The sequence below is a fragment of the Tachypleus tridentatus genome, chromosome 6 (genome assembly GCF_004210375.1).
Source record: "Tachypleus tridentatus isolate NWPU-2018 chromosome 6, ASM421037v1, whole genome shotgun sequence".
NCBI lineage: Eukaryota > Metazoa > Arthropoda > Merostomata > Xiphosura > Limulidae > Tachypleus > Tachypleus tridentatus.
The window spans coordinates 137,872,830-137,895,292 of NC_134830.1; the positions used below are offsets into that span (position 1 = coordinate 137,872,830).

A 22,463-nucleotide genomic window follows, 5' to 3' on the forward strand; every position below is an offset into this window, starting at 1 on the left:
TTTTGTTGTTTTGAAGTTAAGCACAAAGCTACTTAATGAGCTCTCTGTGCTTTACCCACCACGGGTATCGAAATCCGGATTCTTGCGTTGTAAGCCCGAACACATATCGCTGTGCCACCGGGGGGGGGGACAAATTAGTAGTACTCCCGTCTACACGGCTAATCTAAATCAAATAGCGAAACTGACTCTTATTATTATAACGCGCTTATAGCTAAAAGTGTAAAATGTGATTAGTGGCATCACGCCTCAAACAATGTGCAAAATCGCAACCAGACTTATTAGGCCATGCCCGGCTCTACTAGTTATCAGACAACAGGCACATTATGACAAATATATATACATATATATTCACTTTCTCGTGTTGGTATGTTATTCTATTGTTTTGTAATAAAAAAAAACTACTTTGATAACTATTAAAAGAAGATGTTGGCTTCGCTTGTTTTAGAGCAAAGCCACACTGGGCTGTCTGTCACATGCACGGCAGGGAATCGAGCTTCAGATTTTAGCGTTGTAAGTTCGTAAATTTATCCTTGCCCCATTGGGGGCACTTTGAAGGACATAAAAGATATTAACAATGCCAGTATGATGCCTTAATGAATACAGTGGTACAATAAGAAGTGAAACTAAAGCACGAGCTCTTAGCTTGTGAAACTTTTTAATATTTATAACCGTATAGGTAAGGTACCTTAAGCATGCAATCAATAAGATTCAATACATGCTTTGTAAACTAAACTTACTTCAAAAAACACCACTTCTTTGACATATATGTTAAAACGGCTCGTTTGGGTTGAGAAATTTTTTTTCACAGGTTTGTCAGGTTCACAAAGAAAGGAAGAATTTTCTCAACCCAGTTTGTTTGTTTTTTGAATTTCGCACAAAGCTACTCGAGGGCTATCTGTGCTAGCCGTCCCTAATTTAGCAATGTAAGACTAGAGGGAAGGCAGCTAGTTATCATCACCCACCGCCAACTCTTGGGCTACTCTTTTACCAACGAATAGTGGGATTGACCGTAACTTATAACACCCCCACGACTGAAAGGGCGAGCATGTTTGGCGCGACCGGGATGCGAACCCGCGACCCTCAGATTACGAGTCGCACGCCTTAACACGCTTGGCCATGCCGGGCCCTTCTCAACCCAAACGAGCCGTTTTTACATATATATTTTTCTCTACGAGTGGGTTTTCTCGACATCACTGATTACTACTTTTTTAAGATTCTCACATAAGACACCAAGTAACCGATACATTGTCAGATTAATACATAACATCCCCACTCTTCGCTGCTGTGTAAAAGCCACCCTAGCGATTCACAGAAGCCCTAATATTCAGGGGGTGGGTGGAGGTCCGTACCCAAGAGTATATCCCGTTAAAACAGCTGTCCGTGATACTTGTACCATGTTTACCCTCTCCCCTTCCGGCATGTGAATGGAGCAGCGATCCTAAATCCTTACTCTCAGACCATCGTCACGGCTGGGTGTTCTGGATGGTGCGTTTTAGCTCCCCTAGCTACCTCGAGTCTGCCTGACAAATTTGGACCTGCTATCTCCAAAACTGTATGGTCCCCCGCTGGGACAGCAGTAAGTCTATGGATTTACAACGCTAAAATTAGGGATTCGATTCTACTCGGTGCACACAGTAGATAGCCCAATGTGGCTTTGCTATACTAAAAAACACAAAACTGTAAAGATTTCAAACGAACAATGGTGAATCAGTTTTAAAACACAAATTTAATGCAAAGCATTTAACCTACATTTTATAACATAATGTATATTATAATACATATTATAACCATATATTATAATAACCATGTATTATAATATACATTATGTTATAAAATGTAGGTTAAATGCTTCGCATTAAATTTGTGTTTTAAAAAATAAAATTAATATGCAGCGTATTTTGTTTAATTTTAATGTGTTTTGTTTATGGCTTAAAAATTATGGTTATAGTATAATTAATCAGAGGTTGGGATTTGCTGTTTATAACGCAGTCCTTCCTCATGCTTTTGTTTACTTATTTGGCTTTATTTGGATGTAATTATTTAATTTCATTATAATATATATATACTTGTATGTGAAGTGACGTGTACTTAGTAAGCTCTAATCAATTCCATTTTATACCTAGACACAGGAGTCAGTCGTGAACTTGGGTCACAATGGTACAAGCGAACAGGAATGAAGACACATTCACCCTAAACAGGATGCCAGTTCATCAGAGGTTAACCCTCGGCTATACAGCTTGTTAGACTGAAACAATTGGGGTGAAGTATCTCATTCAAGGACACAACAACGTGTCGCGAGCAAACCTCAAACTCACGACCTCCGAGTCCAAAGCACTAGCCACTAGGACATACCTTGTATACATATCTAAAGTGATTCAAATGGCTTCGTATCTTTGGCATTTCACGTGAACTGCGACCTCAACTGTTCCGTAATTTACACTGCAAGACTTTTACTTTCTTGTGTCTTACATCAATCAGATGACCTTATCTCTGACACTAGTGACCTCGCGTAATGGTAGCAGATTTGACCTTTGAGTTTTTAGATCCTAAGTTTCTATTATGGGTAAAAATTGATGAGAGAATAAACGTGGTAAGAAAAACGTTATGGTAACGTTACCCGGATTAGTAATAAATTAAACCTTTGACGAACAGATTCCAAAATTATTGAATTTCAAATGTCAAACATGATTCCATATCTTAAAGCAGAACAATATACAATTCCAACAATTACAGTGAAAATCTTAGGTGTTTTTTGTTGTTTCTTTATGTCTTGGTTAATCCTTAAACAGTGGCCTTCATCAGTTGATGCTGCTACGTAGAACATTCCGCATTTACAGGTTAAATAGAACTGACAACCCAACGTTCTTACGGAGTTTCAATTACATTTTATGTCCCCGAGTCTTTTGTTACACTTTGCTGGTAGGCAGTGTCATCTCTCGGCAAATTTTGTCATTAGACATTTATTTTTCAGCTTGGGCTGCTCTTTTATTTTTACTCTTTCTCGTTTTTCTGTTTTTATTTTTTGCGGTTCTTTATCTTAAAAACGAATAATAAAACTTTATGATAAAATACTGTTTTCATACCATATGGAACAAAAATATGATCGCTTTTCTGGTTTCAATTCTGAACAATATGATGTTTTAAAACACGCACGAACAAGGGCTATGTGGCCGGGTCAGAGATTCTTAAGTTCAGGCCAGGTCTTCTTCATTAATTTTGAATTATTACCGGCTAGAAAGCAAACAGTTAATAGCACACACAGCCACAGTAGCTGTGTCTAGCATTCTTTTTTTTTTATAACTCAACATCAGCTGAAAATGTGAAATGTCTTCGGAAACTTTACGACTCGAACTTTGGACCCTTGAATCTGCATTCGGATACGCCAAGTACCGGACCACATTCGTGTCAAAATGAGGTATGTGTTGTGGTATTTCGTATCCAGTCTTAGTTTCGTCTTAATTTTTTGTTTCCGTGATTTTATCGTCTAGCTTTGTATTTACTTTTTTGTGAATTAAAAAGACTACTGCTGACACTTTTAATGAGGTTTCGAGAACAAAAAAAAAATTAAGCCAGTTTTCGATGCTTGATATACTTATAACTTACAAGAAGCTTAGTACAATAAGTCAGATTTAGCCTCAACATACCGGATTGTGGATCGTAAGATCTGAAGTTCGAGCTGTAATATGCTGTTGAATGCGATTCACCCTTTCAGCTGACATTGGGGTGTTATAATAGTTAAAGCAAAAACAAAAGCGAAAAAAAGGTACTTGTTAGAATGATCGGTTTGGCTTAATTGTTAGCTTCTAACTTAGTAGATCAAATATTATAGGTTCAAGTCACGACAGGCTGCCGAATAAACCTCCAACAGCCAATCCTGCTGTAATAGCGTCAGGGTCAGTGGATTTTGTTTACCTTTGCTCTCTGGCCAGCAATTCCAAATTAGAGGGTCTCTAACCTGACTCATTTAGACCACGTGTTCCAGAAGGTGGTGTTACAGGATAATAATGTCATATTTTCTTTCTTTTCGATAAATATTTAAACTTTTGTTTCAATCTAAGAAAGTTGTTCGAATTTGCAGCTTTAATTTTTGTAATGTGATAACTGTTGAGCAAAAAATGTACGTATATTTTTATACACAAATATTATTAGAGATAGGGCATGAATCTTGAACCCGTGATGCTTCCTAGAAACAAAAATGAAAAACTGGAAACATATATATATGTCTACTACTGATATGACGATTAATAAAGAATTGTTAATACTTTTTAGTGGTTTTAAATGACAAAACACAAAAACGTTTGTACAGATTAATAGTTTTAAATGAAAAGGCATTTAAAAAAAGTCTATACAAGTTTAGCAATTTCAAATGCTAAAATACAGAAAGGTTTGTACAAATGTAGCAGCTTCAAATAATGAAGGAAAAACCTGTTTGTACATATTAACACATTCAAATAAAAATAAAAACTTCGGCCAATATTTTTGCAACCATGCATAAAGAAGGGGAATTTGGTTTGGTTTGAATTTCACGCAAAGCTACTCGAGGGCTATCTGCGCTAGTAGCCCTAGTTTTGCAGTCTAAGGCTAGAAAGAAAGCAACTAGTCATCACCACCTACCGCCAATTCTTGAGCTACTCTTTTACTAACGAATAGTGGGATTAACCATCACATTATAACGCCCCCACGGCTGAAAGAGCAAGCATGTTTGGTGTGACGGAGATTCGAACCCTCGACCCTCAGTTTACGAGACGAGTGCCTTAACCACGTGACCATGCCGGGCCAAGAAGTGAGAAACTAGAGAGAATTGTTCTCAGAGTATATTATAGAAACTAAACATTTTAATTCATAACACGGCCCGGCATAGCCAAGCGTGTTAAGGCGTGCGACTCGTAATCTGAGAGCCGCGGGTTCGCATCCCCTTCGCGCCAGACATGCTCGCCCTTTCAGCCGTGGGGGCGTTATAATGTGACGGTCAATCCCACTATTCGTTGGTAAAAGAGTAGCCCAAGAGTCGGCGGTGGGTGGTGATGACTAGCTGCCTTCCCTCTAGTCTTACGGCTAGCACAGATAGCCCTCGAGTAGCTTTGTGCGTAATTCAAAAACAAACAAACAAACAATTCATAACATACACACATGAAAAAAAAATATATATATATATGACAGGTCAAATTCACATCGTCTCTTCTAATTTCGGAGACCAAGTAAAACTGTTTATGACAGCAAATTTTATGTACATCTTATTAAGCTTAAAAAAAGTTTGGACAACAATTAATTTATCTACGCAAATAAGGCACTGGTTTTGGTTATATGATACCATTTCTATATAGCATGAAACCCAAGAGGCTTCCATCCCACTAATTCTGCTCTTCGCCAAAATGTTTTTGTTTTGTTTATATGTAGTCGAAAACAACTGGACTGTAAGAATGGCAGTTGGTACATCATTCCTGAGTACTCAATGTCCAGCAGTAGCCAATCACCATTCACTTTTACTATTTACTTATTTCACATGATTGGTTAGTGGTATATTAACATTTCATTATACTTCCACAAAATGTTTGGCCATATTTTAAAACTTAAACCTGAGTACGTATATAAAAAAAAACACACTGTGAAGCCCCTTTACAGACATTTGTGTTAAAATAAACAACTCGGTTTTTTACAGTTCTGAAGAATAGAAAAATGATAATACATCTGCAAGGTTCTTACTTTACACATTCTCAGGTTCCATTTACAAATTTAATATTTTATAAGGAAAATAGTGATAGAAGGCATTCTGAAGAAAAGCTATTTTCATATATATCAAAACGATCACCCAACAAGAAAGCAGAACGTTGATTATACTTGACTGAAAAAAATACAAAAACGTTATGGTTATCATTGGACACGGACCATTCTTGGTAGGACAATAAGATACAATATTCTACATACGTCCACCAAGTTTCATCAAAAGGCGATCATTTTTGACTGAGTGAGAAAAACTGGTTTCTTTGTTAACAGATAGGATTTTTTTTTGTGACATTGTTGTGACATTAATCTTGGACCATAACCCTCCGAAAACAAATTTCTAAGTTGCGTCACATTCTAATTGTATACACTCTTTAGCACAAATCCATTCAGCCGTATTTGAGAAAACTTGCTCACAAACACACACACGTGGATGAAAACATAACGTGCGTAACCTTCGGTGGTGGAGGTAATAATGAAATAAATATTGTACTAATTTTTTGTAAAAAAAATGTTATTTTAAACAATTTAAACCGCCCTCTTTAAACGTAGTTATTTCTCTTTAACGATTAAAAAACAACAATCGATTATGTTAATAAAAAAATACAAATCACTATAAACAATTAGGCATCCACTTTCTGTGTGACAGGCATAATAGTTAAATCACTTGAGATCTAGAACAGTCTGTTGGGATAAGAGACACCGCACTGAAGTCCTTTCTTCAAACTTCTCTCCCGATTTCCATTTCTTATTCATTCTTAAAATTTATCACTCCTTATGCTATATTCTCGCTGGTAAGCTTGAAGGTTTATAACGCTAAAATTCGGTTCTCGATCCCTGTGGCGGGCACAGTGTGCATAGCCCATCCTACAGCTTTGTGCTTAAAAATAAACAAACTCTTAGTTATGAAATATCTCTTTATTATAATAACCGCTGACAAGTCATTTCTTATGTAACTTAAAACAAAACATATTCACTGGTCTGTTTTACCATAACAACGAACGTGACCCTTCCGATAGTTTTAAAGATTTATCCACGTTTATCAAATGTTGAATTCATTTTTTATCGAGGGAAAACAAGTATTTAATCTAAATTCAGCTTCCATCTTGTTTCAAAATAAGATACATTCGGCTCTATATGAGAGAATGCCTGCTAGGTCCAATGTAATATTATTAAATATTTGTGGAACTTTTTTCTAATTTTTATGGCTTTTACTACCCAAATAAACAGTTATTTACTGCTCAAATGAACAGTTATTTACTTATCTTGATAAACAATTACGTTTTCTTTGGTAATATATTTATCCAGTACATGAGCGTTCGAAGTAAATGGAACTGACTTTCTGTTATTTATTTTTACTTTAATTCACGCGTGAATACTCGGAAATCAAACAGTATAGTGTTTGGTCTGGCATGGCCAGGTAGTTAAGGCGCTCGACTCGTAATCTGAAGGTCGTGGATTCGAATTCCCGTCACACCAAACATGCTCGCCCTTTCAGCCATGGAGGCATTATAAAGTCACGGCCAATTTCACTATTCGTTGGTAAAAGAGTAGCCTACGAGTTGGCGGTGGGTGGTAATGACTTAGTAAGATCTATAGTCTTACAACACTAAATTAGGAACGGCTAGCGCAGATGACCCTCGTGTAGCTTTGCGTGAAATTGTAAATCAAACAAAGAAACAAGTATATTGTTTACGTAATAATGTTAAAGTAGGCACATAAGCCAATCAGCATTAACCTGAACTACCAGGACGAGTCATGAGACAACTTTTTTGATTGGCTGTTACTTGAGTGCTTCAAATGTTAAATTAAAATATGAAAAATTCATAGTTATGAATGTCAAACAAATCAAAACAATCTAATTTTATAAAATTACATCTTCTATGCACCACTTCAGCAGCTCTGGTGGTCATTTTGTTGATTCTGACAGCCTGTCACCTCTCTCATCAGATGTCCGAAACTAGAGACAGCAGCATATAGCCTTGGTAGCTTTGCCATGAATAAAAAAACTCGTTTACAAATGTTTCTTTTCGTTGTACGTGAGAAATGTATACACAGCTTTCACATTCACGTCCTTCTGGTGGGTTAGTAGAACGAATACGGACTTACAACACTAAAATCCGGGGTTTGATTCTCCGCGGTGAAAATAGTGTAGGTAGCCCACTGCGTACGTTTGTATTAAGAAAACAGCAAAACCATCCCGAATATTGGGCCGGGTGTGACCAAGTGCTTAGTGTGCTTTGACTGTGAATTATTTCGAATTGTTCGTGACCTTTGGAGTCGGGGGTGCGTTAGAAGAGTGATTGTCAAATCTCACTATTCCACCAGATAAGAAAAGCCTAAGAGATAGAGGTGAGAGTAGTTCACTCTTTCTCTTCCCGCTAAGCTGTCAGTTCAAACTATGAACTGAAAAACCGACACAAGTAGCTTTTTGAATTAAAACAAATACATATATATATCGCACTAAAGAGGCCTGAAAAGTCGAGAATACTGACATCTAACTTATTACTAAAGCATCATAACCAGTAGGCCTGATGTTCAGAAGCTACGTAACAAGTTAATTTAAATATATGAAACAGCACAACGTAGATGTCACTTCTGTCTGCCTGAAAAGTGTAAGTTTCTTTGTTTAGTTTTCAATTTCACGCAAATCTACTCAAGGGCTACCTGCGCTAACCGTTCCTAATTTAGTAGTATAAGACTAGAGGGAAGGCAGCTAGTGATCACCACCCACCGCCAACTCTTGGGCTACTCTTTTACCAACGAATAATGAGATTGACCGTCACATAATAACTCTCCCACGGTTGAAAGGGCGAGCGTGTTTGGCGTGACGGGAATTCGAACCTGCGACCCTTAGATTACGAGTCGAACGCCTTAACCTACCTGGCCATGCCGAGCCCGAAAAGTACAAGAGTCAATACAATATGTTGATGTTGTTTACCACGTGCCTTTAAATTACTCCTCTATACCAACATCCCACCACCCCTGTTTCAATAAATATTTTGCTTCTTTAAAACTATCAAAAATGTTAAGTCGGAAATCCATTAAATCAGATATAATTAAGAACAGTATAAAAACTGACCAATCGAAGAAACGTTTAATTGTGATGCTTATAGTTTTATTTAAGTGTACAGGTTTGTTTAGCTGCAAATGAAACAATATTTTATACACAAATGTCTCACCTGATCAAGATAAAGGAAGAGAAAGTTCATATATCAGTTTGTTACAAATATAAATCAAGTCTACGAATAGAAAAACCAGTATTCAATATCGTACTCTTTCCTCACCTATGTCATGCTCTAGGTTAAAGGGTAAGTTTAACAGTAGAAGCAATTCATTTTAGTGTTATATTAATATCTATTGTCTCCGACAGGTTACAGCACATATCAGTTTTACTAATATATAGGCCCGGCATGGCCTAGCGCGTAAGGCGTGCGACTCGTAATCCGCGGGTTCGCGCCCGCGTCGCGCTAAACATGCTCGCCCTCCCAGCCGTGGGGGTGTATAATGTGACGGTCAATCCCACTATTCGTTGGTAAAAGAGTAGCCCAAGAGTTGGCGGTGGGTGGTGATGACTAGCTGCCTTCCCTCTAGTCTTACACTGCTAAATTAGGGACGGCTAGCACAGATAGCCCTCGAGTAGCTTTGTGCGAAATTCCCAAACAAACAAACAAACAAAACTAATATATAGATCTATAATGATGCATTCGTTTTTGATATTCGTGAATACAGAGGTGTTTTTAAATAATAATTTACACTTTCTCTCTTACTCTAAACAGAACTGTTCCTTTTTTCGTACTTTCCTACCACAAAATATGTTGCTTTTACCTCGGAATAGTCATCTTGTATCCCAATGCCAGCGTTTCCTTCTGATTTACAGCGCTACCTGTTGGAAATTGACTGCTTCCACTGTACATCTCCAAAGGATATAGATCGGTTACCTGTGGTTGATTCGAATTTGAGTTAGCGCCATCTGGCATCACGTTTGCAAACGTCCGCCGAAAAAATGGTCCCCCGCCATACATCATTTTGTGAAGAGATATTCTAGAGCCTGAAACAATGAAATGTTTGCCCATTAAATAATTATTTTACATAATTATCAATAATGAAAAATATTTTTGCTGTTTCAATTTCAGCAAATCATTCTTTGAATTGAAGAATTGTGAAAATAAACATTGGTATACATTCTTATTTAAAAATCTTAAATTCAATTATATTATAAATGTATTTTTATTGATTTCTAAACTGGTAGCCCGGCATGGCCAGGTGGTTAAGGCACTTGACTCATAATACCTAGTGGCGCGAGTTCGAATCCCCGTCACACAAAACATGCTCGTCCTTTCAGGCGTGTGGGCGTTATAATGTGACGGTCAATCCCACTGTTCGTTGGTAAAAGAGTGGCCCAAAAATTGGTGGTGGGTGATGATGACTAAGTGCCTTCCCCCTAGTCTTACACTGCAAAATGAGGGACAACTAGCGCAGGTAGCCCTCGTGTAGCTTTGCGTAAAATTCAAAATAAACCAAACCAAGAAAAACTAGTTGCCTTCACTAAAGTCTGTTACTTCAAATTATGGGCGTGTTTGCACAGAGGGATCTAGTGTATCTTTGCGCAAAATTTGCGTTTGTTTGTTTGAAGTTAAACACAAAGCGCTACCTGTGCTCTGTCCACCACGGGTATAGAAACATAGTTGCTTGGTTGTAAGTCGGCAGATACACCGCTGCGTTGCTGAAGAGCTTCTAAAAAAAGAAAGAAACAAAAATTAATTTTGTGACACGTGAACTTAAGACCGAGATGGAAAATCTTAGGTTTAGGCATAGCTGTATGTAATTTAGGGATGCAAATGAGTGGGGCAGCAACCGGTTATCATCACACTCCACCTATAAATCAAATATATTTATTTTTACTGCTATAATGGTCTCACGACTCAAAATACGTTGCGTGCTCTGTAGAATATCGCGGTTCGAACCTTCGGACTTTCTAAACCACAGTCCAGCACGCTAACCACTAAGCCATATCAAACCCTTAGAATTTCTCTTCCACCTTCTCTAACAAATATCTCGTTAGGTATCGTCAGTCTAAAGAAAACCATTTTAAAAACACTGTTTTTTACTGTCCACAAAATACTGGTAACTTACCATAAACCACGCCGCCTTCTTTCTGTAATGCTCCATACTTTGTGCGGGGTTTCTTTGGTGATTCAAGCCCCACTTTAATGTTGCATTCTTGCTTTGTAAACTTAACGTAGAGACACGCCTTACGTAGATATAAACACAACATCACAATAGTGGCACACATTAAATTGGCGACAACGATGGTTAGATCTCTGTACTCCGGGTGTAAGAGGCTGGAGACAGCAGTCCAAGCAAGCCAGACCAAAACTACTAGAGCACAACTGAGAAGTATCCAACGGGGTTCTCTGTTGCCATCTGAACATTTCCATGTTAAGGTGGAGAAAAAGATGGACAAAACCAGGAGCAGTATCACATAAACCAAAGAAATAACCAGCTCGTTCTCAAACACAGATGGAGGAGAACACATCCAGACCCGGCTGTATTCACCAACTTGAAGAGGTTGCAGCGCTAGCCGGGCTGTGGTCAGTAGGATCTCAATAGTGACCAGGCCCACTGTCATCACCAGCAGACTAGCTGGAGTGTTGAAGCGAGATCTGTCGCTGATACTCCTTCGGTTTTTCCTGTCCGCCATCTTCCAGGCGTTCATTACAGTTACCAACATCCCCGAAACAATGGACGTATACGCCATGCTCATGACAAACAGACGTACGCCACAAATGTATGTTGTTGGCACGAGGACAAAAGCGAAGTTTACTGCATATAGAATGAGGGTTCCGAATAAAATCACGTACCCGAGGACTGTGTTCCCCTTTGAAACCGGAAAACCTACCAAAAAGTAGCGAATACACACTATCACCATACAGATGCCAAAGAAAGATAGGACTGTAACTATGATTCCCCAGTCAGTATTGAAATTTCTGTAAAGTGGGACTCTGTAGACCACTATTTTGTCATGGTCTGTATCATATGTACATTTCTCACAGCTACCGTAGCACACAGATGTAGGTATACTGCCGTAAGAGGTCATGTAAGTCTCGTAGAGGTCAAGGTTATAGTTTCTCCATTGCCCAATCTGCAAGATGAAGAATAACAGGTACTTATATCAGAAAGCTAAACATGTATGTATAGATAAGCTTCTACATTTTGAACATTTAAGTATTCATAAATGCACCTGAATTCTTAACTTAATACCATGTCCCAAAGCACACTTTATTTGACATGTATCATAGAGAGCAAAAACGCTTTGATTTTTTTTTTCTTAAGGAAGGAAGAGGCGAGGAGCAAAAGGCTCAAAGGGTGTTTTTCCCATTTTTACCGAGTTGTCAAAAAATACTTGTTTAAATTAAATCAGTAAGAACACTATAAATTACAACTTGCCCTATACTTATAGGCCATAGATGCAGTTTTATCGGCTTTATTATATTTTCAATGCCTTTTTTCTTTCTCAGAACAGGTGGCACTGTACTACTTTCCAAAAGCTTGAGGGATGTCGTGTCTCTGGGTCCCCACCTATGGCCCATGTAATCTATTAGAACCGGCTTGAATATACGGTCTTAATGCAGTACTGGATAAACAAAACAACTTACCATTTATGATTCATGTTGTGTTTTCGAAATAGAATACGGTGTTAAGTGTCTATGCCAAAAATATAACAAACACGAAAATATGTTGCATTTTAAAAGTTTTTTCTTTAGAGTTTATATTATTCCGGAACACTTACCTCACGATAGAAAAATTGTCCATCAGCATTCTGAACTTTAAAAATCTGATAACCGAAAACAGACCCGTGATCTTCGCGTCCGCCCTCTAGATCCTGCAGGGCTCTGTTGATTTCTTCTCCGATTCCTTCGCAGATTGTCGTGTTTAAAAACGGACTACATCCTTTGGCCACAGACGAATGAATTGCACGTCCTATGGCTCTTACAGTCGTGATGGTGTGGTAAACCTGATGGGCCTGTCGCACATCAGTAAATCGTTCCTGACCAGTGCACACATTCGAGTACTGTCGCTGAACAAACAGGCTGCTAAGCAAACGGCACCGGAAGTGGTGTTGCCAAAATTCTTCAAACCACGCATCGGGAATCTTGTCGTGTCTAAGAAGCGTCATTTTGGTGAGAAATTGGCGAAATTCCTGAATGTCGTGATTTTCTAGTTTCACTACCAAAGCATCCATCGTCTTATTTTTCAGAGCTTTTCCAGTTAGATGTTCAGAATTCCAGCCCTCAGTTATGACCCAAACATAACGGTCAAGAATGTCAGATCTATCAGCAGCCTGTAAAATTAGTTGCGTTTCTTGGGCAGTTTTTGTTAACATAACAACGACGTTGACGTTTAGATCTGATAACACATTTAACTCTTTTGAAAGGTTTTCGACGCTGACGTCAATATCAATGCCTATGGATTCTGCGACGCAGATTTTGTGTCTCCTAGCAACTGCCGAAAACTCCGCTTTGGCTTCCTGCCCAAATAAGTCGTTGGTTAGAATTACATACACGTACTTCCAGTCGTGTTTCGCCAACAGCGCCACCACTGCCGACACTTGTAACTTCAGGGGTGACGAGATTGATGGAATTAATTCTTTGCTGATGTTTGACCACGTGGTAGACGTAACCACCTGGGGAATTAAACTTGCTTGCAGAAGAGGTGATACGTTGATGGCCACCTGATGGTTGAAGGTTAAAGCTGCAATAACATTTTGGGATTTCGTGCGAGACTTTCCAAGTCTCTCTTCACTTTCTTCATCTAAATAATGGAACAGTTTTTCTTCAGCCCTTTGAACCCTGCTGCAATCATCTAGAACGACCAAACCGAGGTAATTCCCAGCTCTCTTATTGTTTATTTCATCTACGGCAAACATTAACGCTGCGAGGTTCTGAAAACTCTTCGGATTTAGTGACCCGCACGAAAAAAACGTCTCTCCCTTCTGGTGGACGGACATTAAGGAGATTAAGACGTATTTATTATTTGCTGAAATGCGCTTCATTACGGAAGGCAGCCGGAAGATTAGTCCGTCTCCACATTTGTTGTTGTCTAGACAGCTGGAGGTCACCACGAGAGGATTACTTTTATGACCATTGTTGTTGAATCTGCTTACGTTGACGTTTAAGCCTTCTAATTCTGTATAGCTCCCAATCTACATGGAAAAAAATAATAAGGAGTTAGGTTTAGGTTTCAGTTGCTGCATGATCAGGTACTTTCACATTTTTGTGTGGAAGGGTATCTTGTTGTTTTGTATTTAAACACGAAGCTATATAAATAGCTATTTGTGTTATGCCCACCATTGTATCGAAACCTGCTTTCTAGCAGTATAAGTTTGCAAGTATACCGTTGCGCCACTTGGGGGCGTTGGAAAAACAACAATTGAGATATCAAAAGCTTCGATATTTAAAAAAATGTTTGGTTTGTTTGGAATTTCGCGCAAAGCTACACGAGAGCTATTTGTGCTGCCTGTCCCTAATTTAGCAGTGCAAGACTAGAGGGAAGGCAGCTAGTCATCACCACCCACCGCCAACTCTTGGGCTACTCTTTTACCAACGAATAGTGGGATTGACCGTCACATTATAACGCACCCACGACTGAAAGGCAAGCATGTTTGGTGCAACTAGGATTCGAACCCACGACCCTCAGATGACGAGTCGAACGCCTTAACTCACCTGGCCATGCCGGGCCTTTGAAAAAAAAATTAAATTCCAATGGATTGATCCATTTTGAAAAGGAATTTCCTTGACATTCCTCTTCAAAAGAAACGTGCAGTTGCAAACAAAACAAGATACTAAGGAAAGAACGATAGTGATTTAAAACGAGCTCTTTCCACTCGCCATTATAAGAGAATAGCAAAAGCTATTAACTTATTATTTATAAATTGGGAAATAAAGAGTACCTTTATAAAACTCGAAGAGCCGCTCCCTACTTGGTGAGAAGTCAATATTTCCAGTTGTTCTGTGCCATAATTACTTCCCGTGAATAACCTTTGTTTTGTTTGACCTTCAGTTCGAGCAGTCTTTGTTAAATTTAGGATAATTTCTCTTAGTTCAATATTTTCTTTCATCTGGGGACAGGTTCCTGTAGGCTTCCTTGGACAGAGCTGAGCTCTTGCTGCTTCCAAGCTCTGGGCTAAGGCAAAGACACCTTCCACCACGTTGGCCACACCAGCGTCCTGGACAAAAGGAATATCTCGTAGACTACTTTGGAGTCCACTGTAACAGGCTGCTCCTCTGCATCTAAACACTCGCTCCCAGTATTCTCGAAACCAGATATTTCTAAAGTTCTTCCTAATATCCAGATCTCGAAAATATTCTTGAAATTCAGGGATGTTATTTATCATGGGTCGGATAGAAAGGACGCCATTTACGTATTCTGGAAAACGCTGGAAAACTTTAAGGTTGTCATAAGTTACCCACACGTATTGAACAACTGAATGAGCCTTCTTTCTGGTGATCATTTGGAGACCATGGAGGAGCTGCTCCAGATGTTCACTTCTCAACAGAAGAACGACCACTCTGGTAAACATATAAAATATATACACTTATTCGGAAGTCAGACATTAGATTTATTAAATATAAAGCACTACAGATGCTAGTTTAACTTCAAACATGAGTGATTGCCTTTGGTAAAGAGATACTATGTGTTCGAAAGAGATGGGCAAGATAATATCTCTAGCATTCTATTCATGCTGGCGGTTCTTACCGCACTGTAAAATTAACAAACTTAAAAATCCTAATATATTTGTTTTTTAATTTTGAGCAAAACAACTCGAAAGTTATCTACGCTAGTCGTTCGTAATTTTGAATTAATAGACTAGAGCGAAAGCAGATAGCTAACGACACCCACCGCCAACCTTTGAACTACTTTTTTCACCAAAGAAAAGTAAAATTGATTTAACATCATAATGCCATCACAACCGAAATGATAAGCATGTTCGGTGGCAGGATTCGAACTCGTGATCGGCAGTACATGTGAGACCGTTTCTTATATATGGAGGAAATAATTCTTACTCTTAACCGTGAGTGTAATATCAAAATAATTTTACTGTATTAAACTCAAATTTAATTCCTTTGTATGTTTATAATTACAGGTCAGTATGAGTGTATTAAAGAGATATTCACTGTCCCTTGCCTGGCGTAACATGATAGTTAGGGTACTTGAACATACTCGTCTTTTCAGCTGTGTGGAACATTATAATGTGACGGTCCACCTCATTAGTCATTGGTAAATAAGAGCTCAATAGTTGGCAGTGGGCTGTGCAGAGTATTGCATTCCCTCTGGTCTATCTCTTCTAAATTAGAGACGATTAGCACAGGTAGTCCTCAAGTAGCTTTGAGTGATATTCACAACAAACCCACTGATCAACCTACTAACTAAACACACACATAACCAAGAGCTTGGGAGGTTCAGGTGTAAAAAAGGGTTTAATTTCTTCAAATGATTCCAATTGGAGAAGATTTCGTTAGATGACAAATAGGAATAGTGGGAATCTTATCACCTTATTCATGTTTAATTATTAGATGATGAGACACTTTAATACCTAAAAATAGACCCAGTTACAAAGATTTTTGTTTGGTTTTGAATTATACCTGGCTCCAATTTTCCACTTAGAGTCCAATGCTTGAAGGACATGAGACGTCCAGCTAACATCTTCTGACACTTTTTCTGTTAGAGCTAATTGTATACGCTTTTTCTCACTTTCAGTTTTAAAGTTCTGGAAGAGGTCTGAATATTGACGATCGGCGTAGGAATACACTACAGAAACGTAGTTCCAGCGAAACAGTTGCAATGTTTTAACTATAGCATCCGCTATCAAGTTATTTGGCAGTGAAAACCTTAAGAGGTAATCGTACCAGTTCAAATTGTTAAACTCTGTGGTCCTGTCTTCTAGTCCAATTGTGGTTATTCTTTGAGGAACAGTAAAATCAGCAACAGTTTTGACTACATCATATTGCTGACTAGCAAAAAATCCCATTATATTATCAAAAGTTCTGGGACTATCTTTAGTGATGGCTAATTTGGAGATAGTTGGTGCCTGGCTAAGAAAGTTTATTATACTTTGTGAGGTCTTTTCCTGACTGCTGCACGTATCTAAGACCACGCCTCCTAAAGTAACTCCAGGTAAAATTTGAAGGTTCTTATTGACTTGGTCCAGAGCCCACAAGAAAGCTTCCACCTGCTGTAGCCCACTGTCCGAATTCAGATCACCGCATTGCAAGAAATTCGCAGAGGGCTTGTGAACACCAATAGCTGCGGCCAAGTACAGTCCATCTGGAGACGTTACTGTAAGAAAATTTGGGTTCATACTAACACATCTGGCACATTCTAACTTACAATCTGATAGTACTTGTGTCATGGAAATTTCGTTTCCTTGACTCCCGTAGGTTACCATCGTTCCAAAGCTAGTTAGACCATTATGAAAAAACCCGACCTGAAAATCAAATTTAAAAAAAAAGTCAATAAATACACATAGTTATTAAATTTATTTAAAGTAATTTTTCTGAGTTTGTTTCGATAAGTTACTTATTTAGTGTACATGTAAGTCATTTCTTACATTTAGCCTGGATGTAAAGTTCACTTTTCAACATCATTACTCGAAGACTGGTTAATAACAAAAATATACTTCCAATGTTAAAACCATGACAACAACAAATTACATGTTTGGTTTGATTGTGATTAAACACATATGGGCTATCTGTGTTCTGCCCATCAAGAGTGTCGAAACCGGATTTTTAGCGTCGTAAGCATACAGAACTGCCACTGGAAGATTGTATGCTACGACATTAATTCGTTGGGTTTATTCAAGTGGTTTAACTGATTTAATGTGATATCAACCTGTCAGGCTTATTTAAGTGATTAATTTGAGTTAAGGTGACATCCACTCCCTGGTTTTATTTACGTGGTTAAATCGAATTAATGTAAATTTCTGTTTTTTCTCACATGAATTGAAACATCGTCTAGATAAATTATGACCTTATTGTTATGCTTACAATGATATTATTTTTGCTCGAATGTTTAGCTTATATTTAAACATTTTGACTCGTAACGTCATTTTACGTTACTATTATTACATAAAAATAATTTTGGAGTTTAGTTCTAGAATTCGGGTGGTAAAACTTACATTGATGTGAACACAACAGATAGCCTAACATGGCTTTGCCATAAAACAGACACATCATAAAAATATTTTCATGACCTTAAGCGTGTCATAATAATTATTAATTTGTTGTAACATAATATTAAAATATAGTACACCTTTTGATAACTATAGGTGTTGGAAATTCCTTTCTTTAGGTTAAAGATTTCCACTGGAATATCTCCAACTCCATCATTGGTAAACATAAACATTGCCTCATTTTCATTAGGCCTAGCGGAAGCTGTGTACCGGATATATTGGTTGAGTATGTGACGTAATGATGGTTGACGAAGTAAATGAGGACAAAGTCCCCTTTCGGCATGACATAACTCATTTCTGAAGCGAGCTAAGCCTGAAGCTATCGACAAAACAGCTTGCATGATTCTGGTAACCCCAGAATTCACGCTACATTCTGGGCCAGTACATTTAATGTGTGCATTCCAATATTCTTGGAACCAAGGGTTACGCTTGTTTCTCGCTGGCCTAAGTTGATGAAAGTAAGTCACAAACTCTTGAACTTCTGTTTCTCTTCCCTGAAAAACCAGAGATCCAGCAAATATCTCACCAAATTTCTCTAAATTAACTACATCCTCGCCCCTACCGCTGTTTATTAGCCAGATAAAGTCACCTCGGTGAATAATTCCTTCTGAAATAGCTTTCTGTAATGCAGTAAAGAACAGGTCCGAGTCGTGCTTGTTGAGCCAAAGAATGACAGCTTTTGCACCACGCCTTTTGGCATCTACAAGTTCGTTTATTGCCTTGTTTATTTTGTAATTATTTACTTCAGAATCACCCACCTCTTCCAGGGAAACTTGAATATCAGTACAGATGGAAGCGAGTTTGGCTTCTCTGGTGAATGTCCGAATACCAAACTGAGTGATATAATCTGTACTATGAACAACAGCTACAAATGTCCAACCAAAATACCTCATGATTTCGATAATCGCCTTAACCCGGACTTGAACTGGAATGGCTATTTGCAAACTATAAGAATTCCTTTTGTTCTTCGCCAGTAAATCCACAGTGGCGACACTGGTGAGATTTAGAGGATTTAATATGTCTTTCACTTTACTAGCTACTTCAGACGATGTGGCACAGACGACAGCCAAAACTGATCTAACATCAATCTTTTCCAAGTTTTTTGTTTGATTTGCAAGGAAACTGAACAAGCGTTGAGTACTTTTTAGAGACGAATCACAAGTGTCGATAACAACAGCTCCTAAACTGATTCCTGGAATAAACTGTGAATTACTATTAATTTTGTCTAACATCCATAACGCTGCCTCTAGATCATTGATAGCTTTAAGGTTAATGGAGGTGCTGCACTCTAGTGGAGTTAATCCAGAATTGTGGATTGGCAGAAGAATTGGAATTATTACATCTGCATTTTCGCTAATCATTACGAATCCGTCAGAATCACCTGGAGATTTTTCTAGTCGACCATTGCGCACCCTAGTGGAAAAAATAATAAACAGTTACACATGCTAATATGCATTGATTGCAAATACAGTGCAGCTATAATTTCACTGAAACAAACTTATACTATTGAAGAAGCGTCACGTTTTGAAACTAAATTCAAGTTTGAGAACAATTAGGAACTGAATACTTCTGAAAACAGAGAAAAGTTTATTTTCCATATTTCTATTCACGTTAAAATTGAATTATGTTATAGAATGTGTGCTAACATAACTGTTAATCACTTGGTGACCATATTCAAGTGATAACATAACTGTTGACCGCTTGGTAACGACCTTCAAGCGCTAATGTAACTGTTGGTCACTTGGTAACGATCTCGGAGTGCTAAAATAACTGTTGACCACTTGGTAATGGTCTTCAAGTGCTAACGTAATTATTGTTTACTTGGTAACAGACTTCAATTGCTAATATGATCACTTGGCAATGAATGGCTTTTAAGCCATATAGTTTCACTATGAAAAGAAATGTTTTCTTATGTAACAGGTTAATCCTCCAGTAACTGAGATTACGATTTAACCCTAAATATATGATACTTTTTCTAATCACTGGTTGAAACACATTTTAAACACATATGTTCTATTTCAGAACTACGGTTGTCTAGAGCTGCAGAAAGGCCAATACAACAAACGAGCCAGATTGCTTTAAACGTTAGTCCTTTAAAGACAAACATGTCATCAAGACAAACAATGGATAAAGATTCTACTTGACATTAATTAATTATCCTTCCTGTAGGTTATTCACAAAGCAAGAGACTCGCACTTAACACTAACGTATTAACGTACATGAAAATTGTTTTTTTTGTTTTTTTTATTTTGCGCAAAGCTACACAAGGGATATCTACGTTAGCCATCCCTAATTTAGCAGTGTGAGACTAGAGGAAAGGCAGCTAGTCATCACTACCCACCGTCAGCTCTTGGGCTACTCTTTCACCAACGAATAGTGGGATTGACTGAACGTTATAACGTCCCCAAGACTGAAAGGACGAGCCTGTTTGGTGTGACTGGGATTCGAACCCCCGATCCTCAGATTGCTATTAGAGCGCCTTAACTACTTGACCATGCCGGACACCCAAATATTAACACGGAATGAGGATCCAACCTAAAACTAACGAATTATCCTACTTGTAAATTTACACAGAATGAGTCGCCCAACCAGCATTAACGGATAATCCTATCTGAAGATTAACAGATGATGGGAAACCCACCTAACACTAATAGATAATCCTAAACAGAATTAAACACCCATCCAACACTAACGTAACACTGAAAACACCAAGTACTTACTTTACGCAATGACTGCATCCACCAGCTGGACACTTGGATGGATAGTATTCGAAACGACTGTCAACCACATGGGCCCGAACGGTGTCGTAGTAAACTAACTGTATAGTGGAAAATGGTTTTATATTCAGGTAACATTTGTACAGGTTAAGTTGGAAAAGATTTTTTCTCGTGCTATATTACAATAATGAAGTTACTGCTAAGTGCCACGTCTATGACAGATTAGAATTTTTGAGCTAAGTCATCGTAGCATTAAAAAAAAAAAAAAACAGATAAGTGTATGCAAATGTGTGCCCGAAATATATAAACAATATATAGACAAATACATATATATCTAGACGGAGAGTAAAATCACCCTAGGAAGTTCTTTATTCAAGTAACTTTATTTATACATGTTGTCATCCAGTGGCTCGGCAGAAAGTCTACAGGTTTAAGACTCCACAAACTGGGTTTTGATACCCATGGTAGGCTTAGCAAAGCCCAACTCAACCCATTCTCCGTATTAAAGAAAAAGTTTCATAAAAAGGGAAGATGTTGGAAATGATAGATGTTAATCACAAAATTACACAATGGGCAGTCTGTGCTCTGCCCACAGTGATTATCAAAATATAAATTTTACAATCTTTCATATTTACTACTAGGCCACCAGGAGTCGCGAGTATCAATCAAATACGTTTTGCCATTTACTTAGAAGTAGTTCAGCTTAGAGAAAAAGACGAAAATAGGCTTAAAATAATTATACAATACTTTAAAGACCAAACTGGTAATGAAAGCGATAAGAAAAAAAAAGGAAATAATCTGTAATATAGGTGTTATCAACATTATAGAATACATACCTGTCGTGGTTCTACACCCAACTCTCTGTCAAACGTGTACAAGGTTAAGCCTAAATGGAGCTTATCCACTTGTCCTGGGTGACTTCCTCTCAATTTCACGCCACTTATTTCTGGCGGACTCCTACTATTAGCACTAAGTGTATATTCTAAGGGTTCCAAGTACTGCAGTACAAATTCTTTTCGCGACATCTTTCGGAGAGACGGACACATTCCAGGGCGTCCAAGACATTTGTATTCCCAAGCCTTGCGGAGCGCGTGTGCGTACATAAACACCGCATGAACGCTTGACGTTGCTCGCGATGTCCTCAATAAAACTTGTCCAGGCGATTCTCGAAGAACGTTGTCAGGACAGACATGGCGATGGTTCATATCTCCTTCTGTTAGATCTGGAATTGTGCAATTCTTCTTTCTCATAACATATTCTAGAAACCAGCAATCTTCTGGTATCTTGGTAACTGAATCCTGAAGCTTAGCCCAGTAATTCTCCAGTTGGAGAATGGCCTGGGGGTAGGGGGCGAGGGAAAAAACGTTCTTCGAGTTTAAGACGCTTCCTAAAGTGGCCAGAGCTGTTGCATCAGGAATCCACGAAAAGAACCACTGCAGCCGTGAGACAGTGTGACGGTTTTCCCCCATTGCCTGAACGAGACGTTGAATGATCTTGGCGTGACCAATCACAATTACTGGGGCGTTCTCCTCCAACCTGACTGCGGCAGCTTGAAGTAACTTTTGATAAACCTTTCGTCTAGATACTTCATCAGGATCTTCTTGTTCGGATGGAAGAACCTCCAGTTTAGAAATACAAATTCTTCCACTCATGGCTACGTGATCAAGCATTTGGACCACACGAAGACTATACGCGTCATCTGCATGGAAAACTGCGATTTTTTCCCATTCCATGTCGTGGGCCACTTCTGCTATTGTCTGAACAAAACAAACAACACAGTTATAAAGACTTGA

The 22,463-nt window shown here is 38.4% G+C and overlaps 1 protein-coding gene across 3 annotated transcripts in view; it reads right to left on the reverse strand.

Annotated features, from left to right (window-relative positions):
- Positions 1-4,297: 4,297 nt before the first annotated feature.
- LOC143253792 (uncharacterized) overlaps positions 4,298-22,463 on the reverse strand; it is a 40,758-nt gene continuing 22,592 nt past the window's right edge. For 2 of the 3 annotated variants that reach the window (XM_076508176.1, XM_076508177.1), the window contains 9 exons: positions 21,507-22,427; positions 20,674-20,771; positions 18,034-19,366; positions 16,368-17,209; positions 14,675-15,293; positions 12,515-13,927; positions 10,858-11,866; positions 9,550-9,772; positions 4,980-6,601 (listed from right to left, as the gene is read on the reverse strand). In XM_076508176.1, coding sequence (XP_076364291.1) covers positions 6,589-6,601; positions 9,550-9,772; positions 10,858-11,866; positions 12,515-13,927; positions 14,675-15,293; positions 16,368-17,209; positions 18,034-19,366; positions 20,674-20,771; positions 21,507-22,427 — 6,471 coding nt within the window. In that variant the 3' untranslated portion in view covers positions 4,980-6,588. Of the gene's footprint in view, positions 6,602-9,549; positions 9,773-10,857; positions 11,867-12,514; positions 13,928-14,674; positions 15,294-16,367; positions 17,210-18,033; positions 19,367-20,673; positions 20,772-21,506; positions 22,428-22,463 lie in introns of all 3 variants that reach the window. The other variant, XM_076508175.1, reaches the window with a different exon arrangement.